General features: G+C 38.4%; 1 protein-coding gene across 1 annotated transcript; it reads left to right on the forward strand.

Moving 5' to 3' along the window:
- Positions 1 to 15,237: 15,237 nt before the first annotated feature.
- LOC126080223 (olfactory receptor 5T3-like) lies at positions 15,238 to 16,161 on the forward strand. Its single transcript, XM_049891487.1, has one exon. It carries the CDS (start codon positions 15,238 to 15,240, stop codon positions 16,159 to 16,161), a length of 924 nt encoding a protein of 307 aa, XP_049747444.1.

Genomic DNA, 16,161 nt, shown 5'->3' on the forward strand with positions numbered 1-16,161 from the left:
TAGCCTAATTGCTCTGGCTAGGACCTCTAGCACAATGTTGAATTAGAGCGGTGATAGAGGGCATCATTGTCTGGTTCCCATTCTCAAGGGAAATGCTTTCAGGCTCTCTCCATTTAGAGTGATGTTGGCTGCTGGCTTTGTATAAAAAAAAAAAAAAAAATTTGGGGGGGGGGCTTTGTATAAAAAAAAATTTTTTTTTTTTTTTTTGTATAGATGCCCTTTATTATGTTGAGGAATTTTCCTTCAATTCCTATTTTGGTGAGAGTTTTTATCATAAATGGGTGTTGGACTTTGTCAAATGCCTTTTCTGCATCAATTGATAAGATCATGTGGTTTTTGTCTTTTGTTTTATTTATATGGTGGATTACGTTAATGGTCTTTCTAATATTAAACCAGCCTTGCATACCTGCTATAAATCCCACTTGGTCATGGTGGATTAATTTTTGATGTGCTGTTGAATTCTATTGGCTGGAATTTTGTTGAGGATATTTGCATCTATGTTCATGAGGGATATAGGTCTGTAATTTTCTTTTTTTGTGATGTCTTTACCTGGTTTTGGTATCAGGGAATTGGTGGCTTCATAGAATGAGTTAGGTAGTATTCCATCATTTTATGCTTTGACATACCTTTAGTAGTAGTGGTGTTAACTCTTTTCTGAAAGTTTGGTAGAACTCTGCAGTAAAGCCATCTGGGCCAGGGCTTTTTTTTGATTGGAGTTTTTTGATTACCATTTCAATCTCTTTTTTTGTTATGGGTCTATTTAGTTGTTCTACTTCTGATTGTGTTAGTTTAGGTAGGTAGTGTTTTTCTAGGAGTTCATCCATTTCTTCTAGGTTTTCAAATTTGTTAGAGTTCAATTTTTCATAATATGATTCTTTTAATTTCAGTTGGGTCTGTTCTGATGTGGCCCATCTCATTTCTTATTCAGTTTATTTGTTTCCTTTCCTGTATTTCTTTAGTCAGTCTGGCCAATGGTTTATCAATTTTGTTAATTTCTTCAAAGAACCAGCTTTTGGCTTTGTTAATTCTTTCAATTGTTTTTCTGTTCTCTAATTCATTTAGTTCAGCTCTAATTTTTATTATTTGTTTTCTTCTGGTGCCTGATGGATTCTTTTGTTGCTCACTTTCTATTTGTTCAAGTTGTCGGGACAGTTCTCTGATTTTGGCTCTTTCTTCTTTTTCTTTGTGTGTGCATTTATCGATATAAATTGGCCTCTGAGCACTGCTTTTGCTGTGTCCCAGAGACTTTGATAGGAAGTATTTTCATTCTCGTTGCATTCTATGAATTTCCTTATTCCCTCCTTAATGTCTTCTATAACCCAGTCTTTTTTCAGGAGGGTATTGTTCAGTTTCCAAGTATTTGATTTATTTTCCCTAATTTTTCTTTTATTGATTTCCACTTTTATGGCCTTGTGGTCTGAGAAGATGCTTTGTAATATTTCGATGTTTTGGACTCTGCAAAGGTTTGTTTTATGACCTAATATGTGGTCTCTTCTAGAGAATGTTCCATGTGCGCTAGAAAAAAAGTATACTTTGCAGAATTTGGGTGGAGTGTTCTGTATAAGTCTATGAGTTCAAGTTGGCTGATTGTTGTAATTAGGTCTTCCGTGTCTCTGTTGAGCTTCTTATTGGATGTCCTGTCCTTCTCCGAAAGTGGTGCATTGAAGTCTCCTACTATAATTGTGGAGGTGTCTATCTCACTTTTGAATTCTGTTAAAATTTGACTTATGTATCTTGCAGCCCTGTCATTGGGTGCATAAATATTTAATATGGTTATATCTTCCTGGTCAATTGTCCCTTTTATCATTATGTAGTGTCCTTCTTTATCCTTTGTGGTGGATTTAACTTTGAAGTCTATTTTGTCAGAAATTAATATTGCTACTCCTCTTCTTTTTTCTTTATTGTTTGCTTGATATATTTTTTTCCATCCTTTGAGTTTTAGTTTGTTTGTGTCTCTAAGTCTAAGGTGTGTCTCTTGTAGGCAGCATATAGACGGATCGTGTTTCTTTATCCAGTCCGAGACTCTCTGTCTCTTTATTGGTGCATTTAGTCCATTTACATTCAGCGTAATTATAGATAAGTAAGTGTTTAGTGTTGTCATTTTGATGCCTTTTTTATGTGTGTTGTTGACAATTTCATTTTTCCACTTACTGTTTTGTGCTGAGACGTTTTTCTTCGTAAATTGTGTGTTCCTCATTTTCATAGTATTTGACTTTATGTTTGCTGAGTCGTTACGTTTTTCTTGGTTTTTATTTCGAGTTATGGAGTTGTTATACCTCTTTGTGGTTACCTTATTATTTACCCTTATTTTTCTAAGTAAAAACCTAACTTATATTGTCCTATATCGGCTTGTCTCCCTCTCCATATGGCAGTTCTATGCCACCTGTATTTAGTCCCTCTTTTTGATTATTGTGATCTTTTACATATTGACTTCAATGATTCCCTGTTTTGAGCATTTTTCTTTTTTAAATTAATCTTAATTTGTTTTTGTGATTTCTCTATTTGAGTTGATATCAGGATGATCTGTTCTGTGACCTTGTGTTGTGCTGGTATCTGATATTATTGGTTTTCTGACCAATTTCCTTTAGTATTTCTTGTAGCTTTGGTTTGGTTTTTGCAAATTCTCTGAACTTGTGTTTATCTGTAAATATCTTAATTTCACCTTCATATTTCAGAGAGAGTTTTGCTGGATATATGATCCTTGGCTGGCAGTTTTTCTCCTTCAGTGCTCTGTATATGTCATCCCATTGCCTTCTTGCCTGCCTGGTTTCTGCTGAGTAGTCTGAATTTATTCTTATTGATTCTCCCTTGTAGGAGACCTTTCTTTTCTCCCTGGCTGCTTTTAAAATTTTCTCTTTATCTTTGGTTTTGGCAAGTTTGATGATAATATGTCTTGGTGTTTTTCTTTTTGGATCAACCTTAAATGGGGTTTGATGAGCATCTTGTATAGATATTCTTTTGTCTTTCATGATGTCAGAGAAGTTTTCTGTCAGCAGATCTTCAACTATTTCCTCTGTGTTTTCTGTCCTCCCTCCCTGTTCTGGGACTCCAATCACACGCAAGTTATCCTTCTTGATAGAGTCCCATATGATTCTTAGGGTTTCTTTATTTTTTTTAATTCTTTTTTTTTTAACTTTTATTAAGTTTCAGGTGAACGTTTACAAATCCAATCAGTCTGTCAGATATAAGTTTACATACATCTCACTCCCTACTCCCACTTGCTCTCCCCCTCTTGAGTCAGCCCTTTCAGTCTCTCCTTTAGTGACAATTTTGCCGGCTTCTCTCTCTCTCTATCCTCCCATCCCCCCTCCAGACAAGAGTTGCCAACACAATCTCAAGTGTCCACCTGATATAATTAGCTCACTCTTCATCAGCGTCTCTCTCCCACACGCTGACCACTCCCTTTCATGTCTGATGAGTTGTCTTCAGGGATGGTTCCTGTCCTGTGCCAACGGAAGGTCTGGGGACCATGGCCGCCGGGATTCCTCTAGTCTCAGTCAGACCATTAAGTTTGGTCTTCTTATGAGAATTTGGGGTCTGTATCCCACTGATCTCCTGCTCCCTCAGGGGTCCTCTACTGTGCTCCCTGTCCGGGCAGTCATCGATTGTGGTCGGGCACCAACTAGTTCTTCTGGTCTCAGGATGATGTAGGTCTCTGGTTCATGTGGCCCTTTCTGTCTCTTGGGCTCTTAGTTGTCGTGTGGCCTTGGTGTTCTTCATTTTCCTTTGCTCTAGGTGGGTTGAGACCAATTGATGCATCTTAGATGGCCGCTTGTTAGCATTTAAGACCCCAGACGCCACATTTCAAAGTGGGATGCAGAATGATTTCATAATAGAATTATTTTGCCAATTGACTTAGAAGTCCCCGCAAACCATGTTCCCCAGCTCCCCGCCCTTGATCCACTGACCTTTGAAGCATTCATTTTATCCCGGAAACTTCTTTGCTTTTGGTCCAGTCCAATTGAGCTGACCTTCCATGTATTGAGTGTTGTCTTTCCCTTCACCTAAAGCATTTCTTATCTACTGATTAATCAGTAAAAAACCCTCTACCACCCTCCCTCCCTCCCCACCTTGTAACCACAAAAGTATGTGTTCTTCTCAGGTTTACTATTACTCAAGATCTTATAATAGTGGTCTGATACAATATTTGTCCTTTTGCCTCTGACTCATTTTGCTCAGCATAATGCCTTCCAGGTTCCTCCATGTTATGAAATGTTTCACAGATACATCACTGTTCTTTATCGATGCGTAGTATTCCATTGTGTGAATATACCACAATTTACCCATTCATGCGTTGATGGACACCTTGGTTGCTTCCAACTTTTTGCTATTGTAAACAGAGCTGCAATAAACATGGGTGTGCATATATCTGTTTGTATGAAGGCTCTTGTATCTCTAGGGTATATTCCCAGGAGTGGGATTTCTGGGTTGTATAGTAGTTCTATTTCTAACTGTTTAAGCTAACGCCAGATAGATTTCCAAAGTGGTTGTACCATTTTACATTCCCACCAGCAGTGTATAAGAGTTCCAATCTCTCCGCAGCCTCTCCAACATTTACTATTTTGTGTTTTTTGGATTAATGCCAGCCTTGCTGGTGTGAGATGGAATCTCATCGTAGTTTTAATTTGCATTTCTCTAATGGCTAATGATCGAGAGCATTTTCTCATGTATCTGTTAGCTGCCTGAATATGTTCATTAGTGAAGTGAGTGTTCATATCCTTTGCCCACTTCTTGATTGGGTTGTTTGTCTTTTTGTGGTTGAGTTTTGACAGAATCATGTAGATTTTAGAGATGCGGCGCTGGTGGGAGATGTCATAGCTGAAAATTCTTTCCCAATCTGTAGGTGGTCTTTTTACTCTTTTGGTGAAGTCTTTAGATGAGCATAGGTGTTTGATTTTTAGGAGCTCCCAGTTATCGGGTTTCTCTTTATCATTTTTGGTAACGTTTTTATTCTGTTTATGCCTTTTATTAGGGCTCCTAGGGCTGTCCCAATTTTTACTTCCATGATCTTTATCGTTTTAGTCTTTATGTTTAGGTCTTTGATCCACTTGGAGTTAGTTTTTGTGCATGGTGTAAGGTATGGGTCCTGTTTCATTTTTTTGCAAATGAATATCCAATTATGCCAGCACAGTTTGTTAAAAAGGCTTTCTTTTCCCCAATTAATTGACACTGGTCCTTTGTCAAATATCAGCTGCTCATATGTGGATGGATTTATATCTGGGTTCTCAATTCTGTTCCATTGGTCTATGTGCCTGTTGTTGTACCAGTACCAGGCTGTTTTGACTGCTGTGGCTGTATAATACGTTCTGAAATCAGGTAAAGTGAGGCCTCCCACTTTCTTCTTCTTTTTCAGTAGTGCTTTGCTTATCCGGGGCTTCTTTCCCTTCCATATGAAATTGGTGATTTGTTTCTCTATCCCCTTAAAATATGACATTGGAATTTGGGTCGGAAGTGCATTAAATGTATAGATGGCTTTTGGTAGAATAGACATTTTTACTATGTTAAGTCTTCCTATCCATGAGCAGGGTATGTTTTTCCACTTAAGTATGTCCTTTTGAATTTCTTGTAGTAGAGCTTTGTAGTTTTCTTTGTATAGGTCTTTTACATCCTTGGTAAGATTTATTCCTAAGTATTTTATCTTCTTGGGGGCTACTGTGAATGTTATTGATTTGGTGATTTCCTCTTCGGTGTTCTTTTTGTTGATGTAAAGGAATCCAAGTGATTTTTGTATGTTTATTTTATAACCTGAGACTCTGCCAAACTCTTCTATTAGTTTCAGTAGTTTTCTGGAAGATTCCTTAGGGTTTTCTGTGTATATAATCATGTCATCTGCAAATAGTGATAACTTTACTTCTTCCTTGCCAATCCGGATACCTTTTATTTCTTTGTCTAGCCTAATTGCCCTGGCTAGGACTTCCAGCACGATGTTGAATAAGAGCGGTGATAAAGGGCATCCTTGTCTGGTTCCTGTTCTCAAGGGAAATGCTTTCAGGTTCTCTCCATTTAGAGTGATATTGGCTGTTGGCTTTGCATAGATGCCCTTTATTATGTTGAGGAATTTTCCTTCAATTCCTATTTTGGTAAGAGTTTTTATCATAAATGGGTGTTGGACTTTGTCAAACGCCTTTTCTGCATCTATTGATAAGATCATGTGGTTTTTGTCTTTTGTTTTGTTTATGTGATGGATTACATTAATGGTTTTTCTGATATTAAACCAGCCTTGCATACCTGGTATAAATCCCACTTGATCATGGTGAATTATTTTTTTGATGTGTTGTTGGATTCTATTGGCTAGAATTTTGTTGAGGATTTTTGCATCTATGTTCATGAGGGATATAGGTCTATAATTTTCTTTTTTTGTAATGTCTTTACCTGGTTTTGGTATCAGGGAGATGGTGGCTTCATAGAATGAGTTGGGTAGTATTCCGTCATTTTCTATGCTTTGCAATACCTTCAGAAGTAGTGGTATTAACTCTTCTCTGAAAGTTTGGTAGAATTCTGCAGTGAAGCCGTCCGGGCCAGGGCTTTTTTTGTTGGGAGTTTTTTGATTACCCTTTCAATCTCTTTTTTTTTATGGGTCTATTTAGTTGTTCTACTTCTGAATGTGTTAGTTTAGGTAGGTAGCGTTTTTCCAGGAATTCATCCATTTCTTCTAGGTTTTCAAATTTGTTAGAGTACAATTTTTCATAATAAGCTGAAATGATTCTTTTAATTTCATTTGGTTCTGTTGTGATGTGATCCTTCTCGTTTTTTATTCAGGTTATTTGTTTCCTTTCCCGTATTTCTTTAGTGAGTCTAGCCAATGGTTTATCAATTTTGTTAATTTTTTCAAAGAACCAGCTTTTGGCTTTGTTAATTCTTTCAATTGTTTTTCTGTTCTCTAATTCATTTAGTTCAGCTCTAATTTTTATTATTTGTTTTCTTCTGGTGCCTGATGGATTCTTTTGTTGCTCATTTTCTATTTGTTCAAGTTGTTGGGACAGTTCTTTGATTTTGGCTCTTTCTTCTTTTTGTATGTGTGCATTTATCGATATAAATTGGCCTCTGAGCACTGCTTTTGCTGTGTCCCAGAGGTTTTGATAGGAAGTATTTTCATTCTCGTTGCTTTCTAAGAATTTCCTTATTCCCTCCTTGATGTCTTCTATAACCCAGTCTTTTTTCAGGAGTGTATTGTTCATTTTCCAAGTATTTGATTTCTTTTCCCTAATTTTTCTGTTATTGATCTCTAGTTTTATTGTCTTGTGGTCTGAGAAGATGCTTTGTAATATTTCGGTGTTTTGGACTCTGCAAAGGTTTGTTTTATGACCTAATATGTGGTCTATTCTAGAGAATGTTCCATGTGCGCTAGAAAAAAAAGTATATTTTGCAGCAGTTGGGTGGAGAGTTCTGTATAAGTCAATGAGGTCAAGTTGGTTGATTGTTGTAATTAGATCTTCCGTGTCTCTATTGAGCTTCTTACTGGATGTCCTGTCCTTCTCCAAAAGTGGTGTGTTGAAGTCTCCTACTATAATTGTGGAGGTGTCTATCTCACTTTTGAATTCTGTTAAAATTTGATTTATGTATCTTGCAGCCCTGCCATTGGGTGCATAAATATTTAATATGGTTATGTCTTCCTGATCAATTGTCCCTTTTATCATTATATAGTGTCCTTCTTTATCCTTTGTGGTGGATTTAAGTCTAAAGTCTATTTTGTCAGAAATTAATATTGCTACTCCTCTTCTTTTTTGCTTATTGTTTGCTTGATATATTTTTTTCCATCCTTTGAGTTTTAGTTTGTTTGTGTCTCTAAGTCTAAGGTGTGTCTCTTGTAGGCAGCATATAGGTGGATCGTGTTTCTTTATCCAGTCTGTGACTCTCTGTCTCTTTATTGGTGCATTTATTCCATTTACATTCAGCATAATTATAGATAAATAAGTGTTTAGTGCTGTCATTTTCATGCCTTTTCATGTGTGTTGTTGACAATTTCATTTTTCCGCATACTTTTTTGTGCTGAGATGTTTTTCTTAGTAAATTGTGATATCCTGTTTTTCATAGTGGTTGACTTTATGTTAGTTGAGTCGTTACGTTTTTCTTGGCTTTCATCTTGAGTTATACAGTTGTTATACCTTTTTGTGGTTACCTTATTATTTACCCCTATTTTTCTAAGTAAAAACCTAACTTGTTTTGTTCTATATCGCCTTGTATCACTCTCCATATAGCAGTTCAATGCCTCCTGTATTTAGTCCCTCTTTTTGATTATTGTGATCTTTTACCTATTGACTTCCATGATTCCCTGTTATGTGTATTTTTTTTTGAATTAATCTTAATTTGTTTGTTTTTGTGATTTCCCTATTTGAGTTGATATCAGGACGTTCTGTTTTGTGACCTTGTGTTGTGCTGATATCTGATATTATTGGTTCTCTGACCAAACAATATCCTTTAGTATTTCTTGTAGCTTTGGTTTAGTTTTTGCAAATTCTCTAAACTTGTGTTTGTCTGTAAATATCTTAATTTCTCCTTCATATTTCAGAGAGAGTTTTGCTGGATATATGATCCTTGGCTGGCAGTTTTTCTCCTTCAGTGTTCTGTATATGTCATCCCATTCCCTTCTTGCCTGCATGTTTTCTGCTGAGTAGTCTGAACTTATTCTTATGATTCTCCCTTGAAGGAAACCTTTCTTTTCTCGCTGGCTGCTTTTAAAATTTTCTCTTTATCTTTGGTTTTGGTGAGTTTGATGATAATATGTCTTGGTGTTTTTCTTTTTGGATCAATCTTAAATGTGGTTCGATGAGCATCTTGGATAGATATCCTTTCATCTTTCGTGATGTCAGGGAAGTTTTGTGTCAGGAGTTCTTCAACTATTTTCTCTGTGTTTTCTGTCCCCCCTCCCTGTTCTGGGACTCCAATCACCCGCAAGTTATCCTTCTTGATAGAGTCCCACATGATTCTTAGGGTTTCTTCATTTTTTTTAATTCTTTTATCTGATTTTTTTTCAGCTATGTTGGTGTTGATTCCCTGGTCCTCCAGATGTCCCAGTCTGCATTCTAATTGCTCGAGTCTGCTCCTCTGAGTTCCTATTGCGTTGTCTAATTCTGTAATTTTATTGTTAATCTTTTGGATTTCTGCATGCTGTCTCTCTATGGATTCTTGCAACTTATTAATTTTTCCACTATGTTCTTGAATAATCTTTTTGAGTTCTTCAACAGTTTTATCCGTGTGTTCCTTGGCTTTTTCTGCAGTTTGCCTTATTTCATTTGTGATGTCTTGAAGCATTCTGTAAATTAGTTTTTTATATTCTGTATCTGATAATTCCGGGATTGTATCTTCATTTGTGAAAGATTTTGATTCTTTTGTTTGTGGTGTTGGACAAGCTATCATTGTCTGCTTCTTTAAGTGGTTCGATATGGATTGTTGTCTCCGAGCCATCACTGGGAAACTAGTTTTTCAGAAAATCCGCTAAAAAAAAAAATGCAGTCAGATCCCTATCAGAGTTCTCCCTCTGGCTCAGGCTATTCGGATGTTAATGAAGCCGCCTGGGGAGGGTGGGAGAGGGAACAGAGAGATAGGAGAGTAGCACCTCAGAATATAGCCAGAGTTGCTTGTCTTTCTTGGAATGACTATTATATCTGAGATTCCTGTGGGGTACGTTGCCTATGTGTGCTGGCTGTGTGGAGATTGCCCCCGGGGGGTCTGGCCCGCTGGAGTCAAGGTCAGATCCTCTGCTTCCAGCCCCACACCCAGCGTCAAGGCTCCCCTACTGGGACGGGGCACTCCCGATTCCAAAATCAGTCGCTGCCTCCCTGGGACTTCTCGTCCCTCCAGCCACGTTGCCGTGCCGCTCCCGCGAACCAGTTGAGCCGCCTCCCGGGGTTAGTTCAGGTGGGTGGAGCAGCTCCCCGTGCTTGTGCCGTTACCAAGTGTCCCGCCTGGGAAGCTGTTCTCCACGCTCCAATACCAGTCGCTGCCTCCTGGGGACTTCTCCTACCGGCTGTGTCCCACGCCGCCTGCGCGACCCAACTGGGCCCCCTCCCGGGGTTAGTTCAGGGGGGTGGAGCAGCTCTCCGTGTTTATGCCGTACCTGCATCCAGTCCAAATCCCGGCGGGATGGTTCCCTGGGTGGGACGCTGCTCTCCCCGTTCCAAGACCAGTCACTGCCTCCAGGGCACTTCTCCTATCGGCTGCGTCCCACGCCGCCGCGGAACCGGCCGGTCCCCCTCCTGGGGTTAGTTCATGGGGGTGGAGCAGCTCTCTGTGCTTGTGCCGTACCTGACTGGTACGCTGGCTCCAGGCTCTGAAAACAATCGCTGCTTCCCTGTATTAGTTCATTTTCCGTCTCTAAATCTGTGTTTGTTGTTCAGGGTGCATAGATTGTTATGTATGGGATTGATTCACTTGTTTTTCCGTGTCTTTGTTGTAAAAGGGATCCGAGGTAGTGTCTGCCTAGTCCACCATCTTGGCTCCGCCTCCCATTTTTTTTAATTCTTTTATCTGGTTTTTTTTTCAGCTATGTTGGTGTTAATTCCCTAGTCCTCCAGATTTCCCACTCTGCATTCTAATTGCTCGAGTCTGCTCCTTTGACTTCCTATTGCGTTGTCTAATTCTGTAATTTTATTGTTAATCTTTTGGATTTCTGAATGCCGTCTCTCTATGGATTCTTGCAACTTATTAATTTTTCCACTATGTTCTTGAATAATCTTTTTGAGTTCTTCAACTGTTTTATCAGATGTTCCTTGGCTTTTTCTGCAGATTGCCTTATTTCATTTCTGAGGTCATCCCTGATGTCTTGAAGCATTCTGTAAATTACTTTTTTATATTCTGTATCTGATAATTGCAGGATTGTATCTTCATTTGGGAAAGATTTTGATTCTTTTGTTTGGGAGGTTGTAGAAGCAGTCATGGTCTGTTTCTTTATGTGGTTTGATATCGACGGCTGTCTCCGAGCCATCACTAAGATATTGTAGTGATTTATTCTATATTTGCTCACTGAGTCTTATCTTGTTTCGTTTTCTTTCAATATACTTGGATGGGCTACTAGATTGTGCTGTCTTGTTTGTTGTAGCCCTTGACTTACTTATGACCTATTACCAGCTGGTTAAGGCTGTTACCAGATATATATTCCTGAGTCCATTCACTGTTCTTGAGTAGAATCTGATTTTGGGTCATCAAGTTTGTGATGCACCCTGTCACCTATCCACCTTGAGAAGTAGTGGTGATAGTTGTGTGCACCAGATTCTATTAGTAGCTGGGGTTCACACTCCAGGGGGCAGGATGCTGACAGGCTTCCCCCAAGTGCCAGTGAGGTAGATGTGTCTCTATTCCGAGAGCACTTTGGTGGGTGGGCTCTGCAGCTGTACCTTAGGCCCAATGAAAGTACCTCTACAGATTGGTAGGTGTCACCCTCCTTAGACCCCTAAGGCAGGAGGCTAGGTGGTCTGGGGGGAGCTTCAGCCCTCAGTTCCCTTTTGTGGGTCAGTGAGGGCTCTGTTGAATATGCAGAGATATCAGACCTGGGAAACTTGTCTCTCCAGTAAATCTGCTAAAAAAAAAAAATGCAGTCCGATCCCTATCAGAAATGCCTTTGCTTTATAATAGCCACCTTGTTCCCTGTGGGGATGAAAGCTGGAGATTGGATCACATACGCTTGGCTGGAGCTGGTTCTCTGTTTTATTCCAATTAGGGAAGGATTTTTGGTCCCTGGGTTTTTTTGTGGTTGCTTCTCTCAGGCCAGAAGAATGGGTTAGGAAAAGACCACAAAAAGGAAAAGAAAAACCGCGGAGCATTTCTCTCTCTGGCTCAGGAAATTCCAATGTTAATGAAGCCGCCTGGAAAGGGGAGGGGAGGGTTCAGAAAAACAGGAGAGGGTAAAAAAAAAAAAAAGTAGCACCCTGAAATATAGACAAAGTTACTTATATTGCTTGGGATGCCTGTTTTATCTGAGATTCCCAAGGGAGGCGGGTTGCCTGTGTGCGCTGGCTGGGTAGAGATTGCCCCCGAGGGTCAGGCCCGTGTCCCGTGTTTGGGCTGTCTCAGAATCCACGGTCAGTTCCTCCGCTGCCAGTCCAAAGCCCAGCGTCAAGATTCCCTGGCTGGGATGCTGCACTCCCGGCTCCAAAAACAGTCGCTACTTCCCAGGGACTTCTCCTCCAGCCAGCTGTGTTGCCGCGCCGCTGGAGCGGACCAACTGGGCCCCCTCCCGGGGTCAGTTCAGGGTGGGTAGGGCTGTGCCCCGTGTTTGCACCATCACAGGATGTGGTGCTCAGCTCCCCTTTGCGCAGTCCAAAGCCTTGCACCAAGGTTCCCTGGCTGGGATGTTGCACTCCCAGCTCCAAAACCAGTTACTGCCTCCCGGCGACTTCTCCTCCTGCCAGCTGCGTCGCGGCGCTGCCCACGAGGACCGGCTGGGCCCCCTCCCGGGGTCAGTTCAGGTGGGTAGGGCTGCACCCCATGTTTCTGCCGTCACAGGATGTTGTGCTCAGCCTCCCTGAGACCAGTCCAAAGCCTGGCGCCAAGGTTACCTGACTGGGATGCTGGCTCCAGGCTCCGAAAACAGTCGCTGCTTCCCCGTAGTTGTTCGTTCACAGTCTCTGACACTCAGGTCAACTCTTTAAATCTGTGTTTGTTGGTCAGGGTTCATAGATTGTCATGTATGTGATTGATTCACTTGTTTTTCCGAGTCTTTGTTGAAAGAGGGATCCGAGGTAGCATCTACCTAGTCAGCCATCTTGGCCCCCCAAATCCACTTTTACAGACCCCTTGAATCATTTTGTTTTTTTTTGAATCATAATACAATTCATTTGGTTTGAAACTGACAAAATAATGCTTGAGTGCATGTTGATAATCACATAACAGATAAATGTGATTAAGTCTCTGGGTACAGACATTTTTTTCAATATTTTGACTAAAATATTGTTACTCAAAATTGATTTTAAAGAAGAAATACATCTGATGAAAAAAATTCAATTATATTTATTTGTTTTGTGGATACCCCAAAATGGAAATATTTAAAAGAAATTTCTCTGCATGTTTAATTACCGTGCCTAGTTCTATGTCTGCACATATGTGTCTGTTTGTGTGTACACACGTCCTTACGGTACCTGCATAGCTTGTTCATTCCACTTTTTTGCCAATGTAATGAGGAGTAAACTTTACAAGGAAAATCTAACATCACATACACTTTCTAATCACAGAAGTGAATGATGAGCATAGATTTTCAGATTCCAAATCCTATGTTACGTGTTTTGTACCATTGTGAGTTTAGGCACAACATTCAGCTGATGTCAAAGGCTGAATTAAAAAATCATTTTTTTCTTTAGACTCCTAGTAATATTTTAAAATATATGATGAATTGATTTCATTCATCATTCACCAACGTTTCTATTTTATTTCCATTGACTCTTATATTTATCTTATCAACATAATTACTTTTTTCTCAATATCCTTTCAGTTAATATCCATGTTCACCTCTTCCCCGCCAATGACATTTTTTTCAAAATAAGAAATACATTTAGGAATTCCCTAGTTAAGTCAATAAAGCAGTTTTTTTTTTATTAAATTATATATTTAAAATCATTTTAGAGTGCTCTAGTCACTCAAAAACATAAGAGTAATTAAAGTAGATGGTTTAGGACATGTAATCTGTTTTGTCTTAAATTAGTATGTCTGAAAAAGAGAATTCAATCTAAAATATATTGTCTTCTCTAACAAATCATTCAAGTTATTTTTCCTCTAATGTTATTCTTTTCAAAATTCCTACGGAAATATTTTCTCTAAATATTTACAGTTCTTCTAGGTAATTCTGATCTTGTCTTTCCCAAGATATTATAGGCATTTGGGTTTATTCTCTGTTAAATCACTCTAATCTAAATGATTCTCTTACTGAGAGATCCGTATCAATATGTTAAAACTGGAACTTGACTTGGGTCATTAATTTAAGTAGTTTACTGATTACAATTTGTAGCAGATTATGTACCCCTAAGACTGACTCAAATTTCCTAATCAGTAAATTAGAGTAATTGAAGATGTAGTGTGGGGAAAATATGTAAAAAATAAACTTTTTTTTTTTTAAATAGTATTATATATACTCCAAAAAGTGCTATATTATTCGATAATAATTTAAATTTTGAATTGCAGAGTAGGTGACTCTTTAACTTCTGATTTGTTTAGCCATGGGATCATCCAGAAAGTAATCTATTCCATTTATACTCTGTCTCTTTCTTTGTTTTTAATCTTAAATCTTATGTGCACATTCAAAGATGCCATTTAAAAATATTTTTTATGTACTACTTTAACTAAGATAAAAGTTACTTAACTGTTATTTCACTGAGTCCACAATCAACAACACACAAACAAGTATAAAATCTTGAACAAAAAATACCTTAGAAGGAAATACTTTGTAATTATGAAAGTCATGACTTTTTTTTTTTCAACATCTTCAGTAGTTTCTTACTTTTTCACCAAAAATATTTGATGGAGTAGAAAAACATGGATTGTCAAAAACACCTATGGCCAAATATATAGCCAAAAAAGGCCAATACAGACCATGAATTTAAGAAAGATGTTTGAACAAAACATAAGCTGTCATGTAATTTTAGAATTTAGTTATGGTGAATCTTTCCCCAAAAAACAACTTGATAAATTCCATTTGGCAAACTCCAAAAATTTGTAACGGAAATGGAGAATATTCAGAGAGGACCTTATCAGATGTTACCATACCTGCAGGTGCTACTTTATAACACCAGTCAGCACATTCTATATTTTAAAATATTTTTATTAATTAATTTTTCTCTTTTAATGTTCAACCTGATCTTGTAAGGTAAAATTAATGTCCTCATTCTGCAGGTGAGAAGATTATAGCAAGTAGTTCTACACAATTCCTGAAAATGCTAGAACTCTGGTGATAGATTCTAATGTTTTATCCCTTGATATATTATCTCAAGAGTTAGAATGTGAGAAAGAAATTTATTTGAATATGACTAGTTTTAATAAATAAACCAGTTAACTCAATTATTTTGGTAATGACTGATGTTAACCAATAAGTAAATGTCATTGTTTTCTATTTAATATCACAGAGAGTGGTACTTATGATTCTCTGTCCAGTCATTGTCTTATGAGTTGCTGCTGGGAAATCATGTATTTCAGAAAAGTCAATATGAGGACATGGTTAACGTTCCTTTTAGTCACAATATTATGCATACTGCCATTAAAATAAAAACTGTGATTTCATGTATATTTTCAAGATTTTTTCCCTGAAGTGTCAACATGAAAAATGACACAGAAGTCACCACATTTGTACTGAAGGGCTTCACTGACAATCTTGAGCTGCAGGTCATCTTATTTCTTCTATTTCTAGCAATCTACCTCTTTACTCTAATAGGAAATTTAGGACTGGTTGTATTGGTCATTGAGGATTCCCGGCTCCACAACCCCATGTACTATTTTCTGGGTGTGTTATCTTTCTTGGACGCTTGCTTTTCATCATCAATTACTCCAAATATGTTAGTAGGTTTTATGTCAAAGAATAAAGCAATTTCATTCCTTGGATGTGCAACACAGATGCTGCTCTTTGTCACCTTTGGGACCACAGAATGCTTTCTCTTGGCAGCAATGGCATATGATCGCTGTGTAGCCATCTACAACCCACTTCTCTATTCAGTTAACATGTCACCCAGAGTCTATGTGTCACTCATCACTGCTTCATATGTTGGTGGTATTTCACATGCTACTTTACACACAGTAGCAACTTTTAGCCTCTCCTTCTGTGCATCCAATGAAATTAGACATGTCTTTTGCGATATCCCTCCACTCCTTGCTATCTCCTGTTCTGACACTCACATCAACCAGCTTCTACTCTTCTATGTCGTGGGTTGTATTGAGATACTCACCATCTTGATTGTCCTGATCTCCTATGGTTTAATTTTGCTGGCGATTCTGAAGATGCCTTCTGCTAAAGGGAGGCAAAAAGTCTTTTCCACTTGTGGCTCTCACCTAACTGGAGTGTCAATTTACCATGGAACAATCCTTTTCATGTATATGAGACCAAGTTCCAGCTATGCCTTGGATCATGACATGATAGTGTCTATATTTTATACCATTGTGATTCCCATGCTGAATCCCATCATCTACAGTTTGAGGAACAAAGATGTAAAAACAGCAATAAAAAAAATGTTTGGGAGAATAAAGTAA

Source organism: Elephas maximus, chromosome 7 (genome assembly GCF_024166365.1).
Source record: "Elephas maximus indicus isolate mEleMax1 chromosome 7, mEleMax1 primary haplotype, whole genome shotgun sequence".
Lineage (NCBI taxonomy): Eukaryota > Metazoa > Chordata > Mammalia > Proboscidea > Elephantidae > Elephas > Elephas maximus.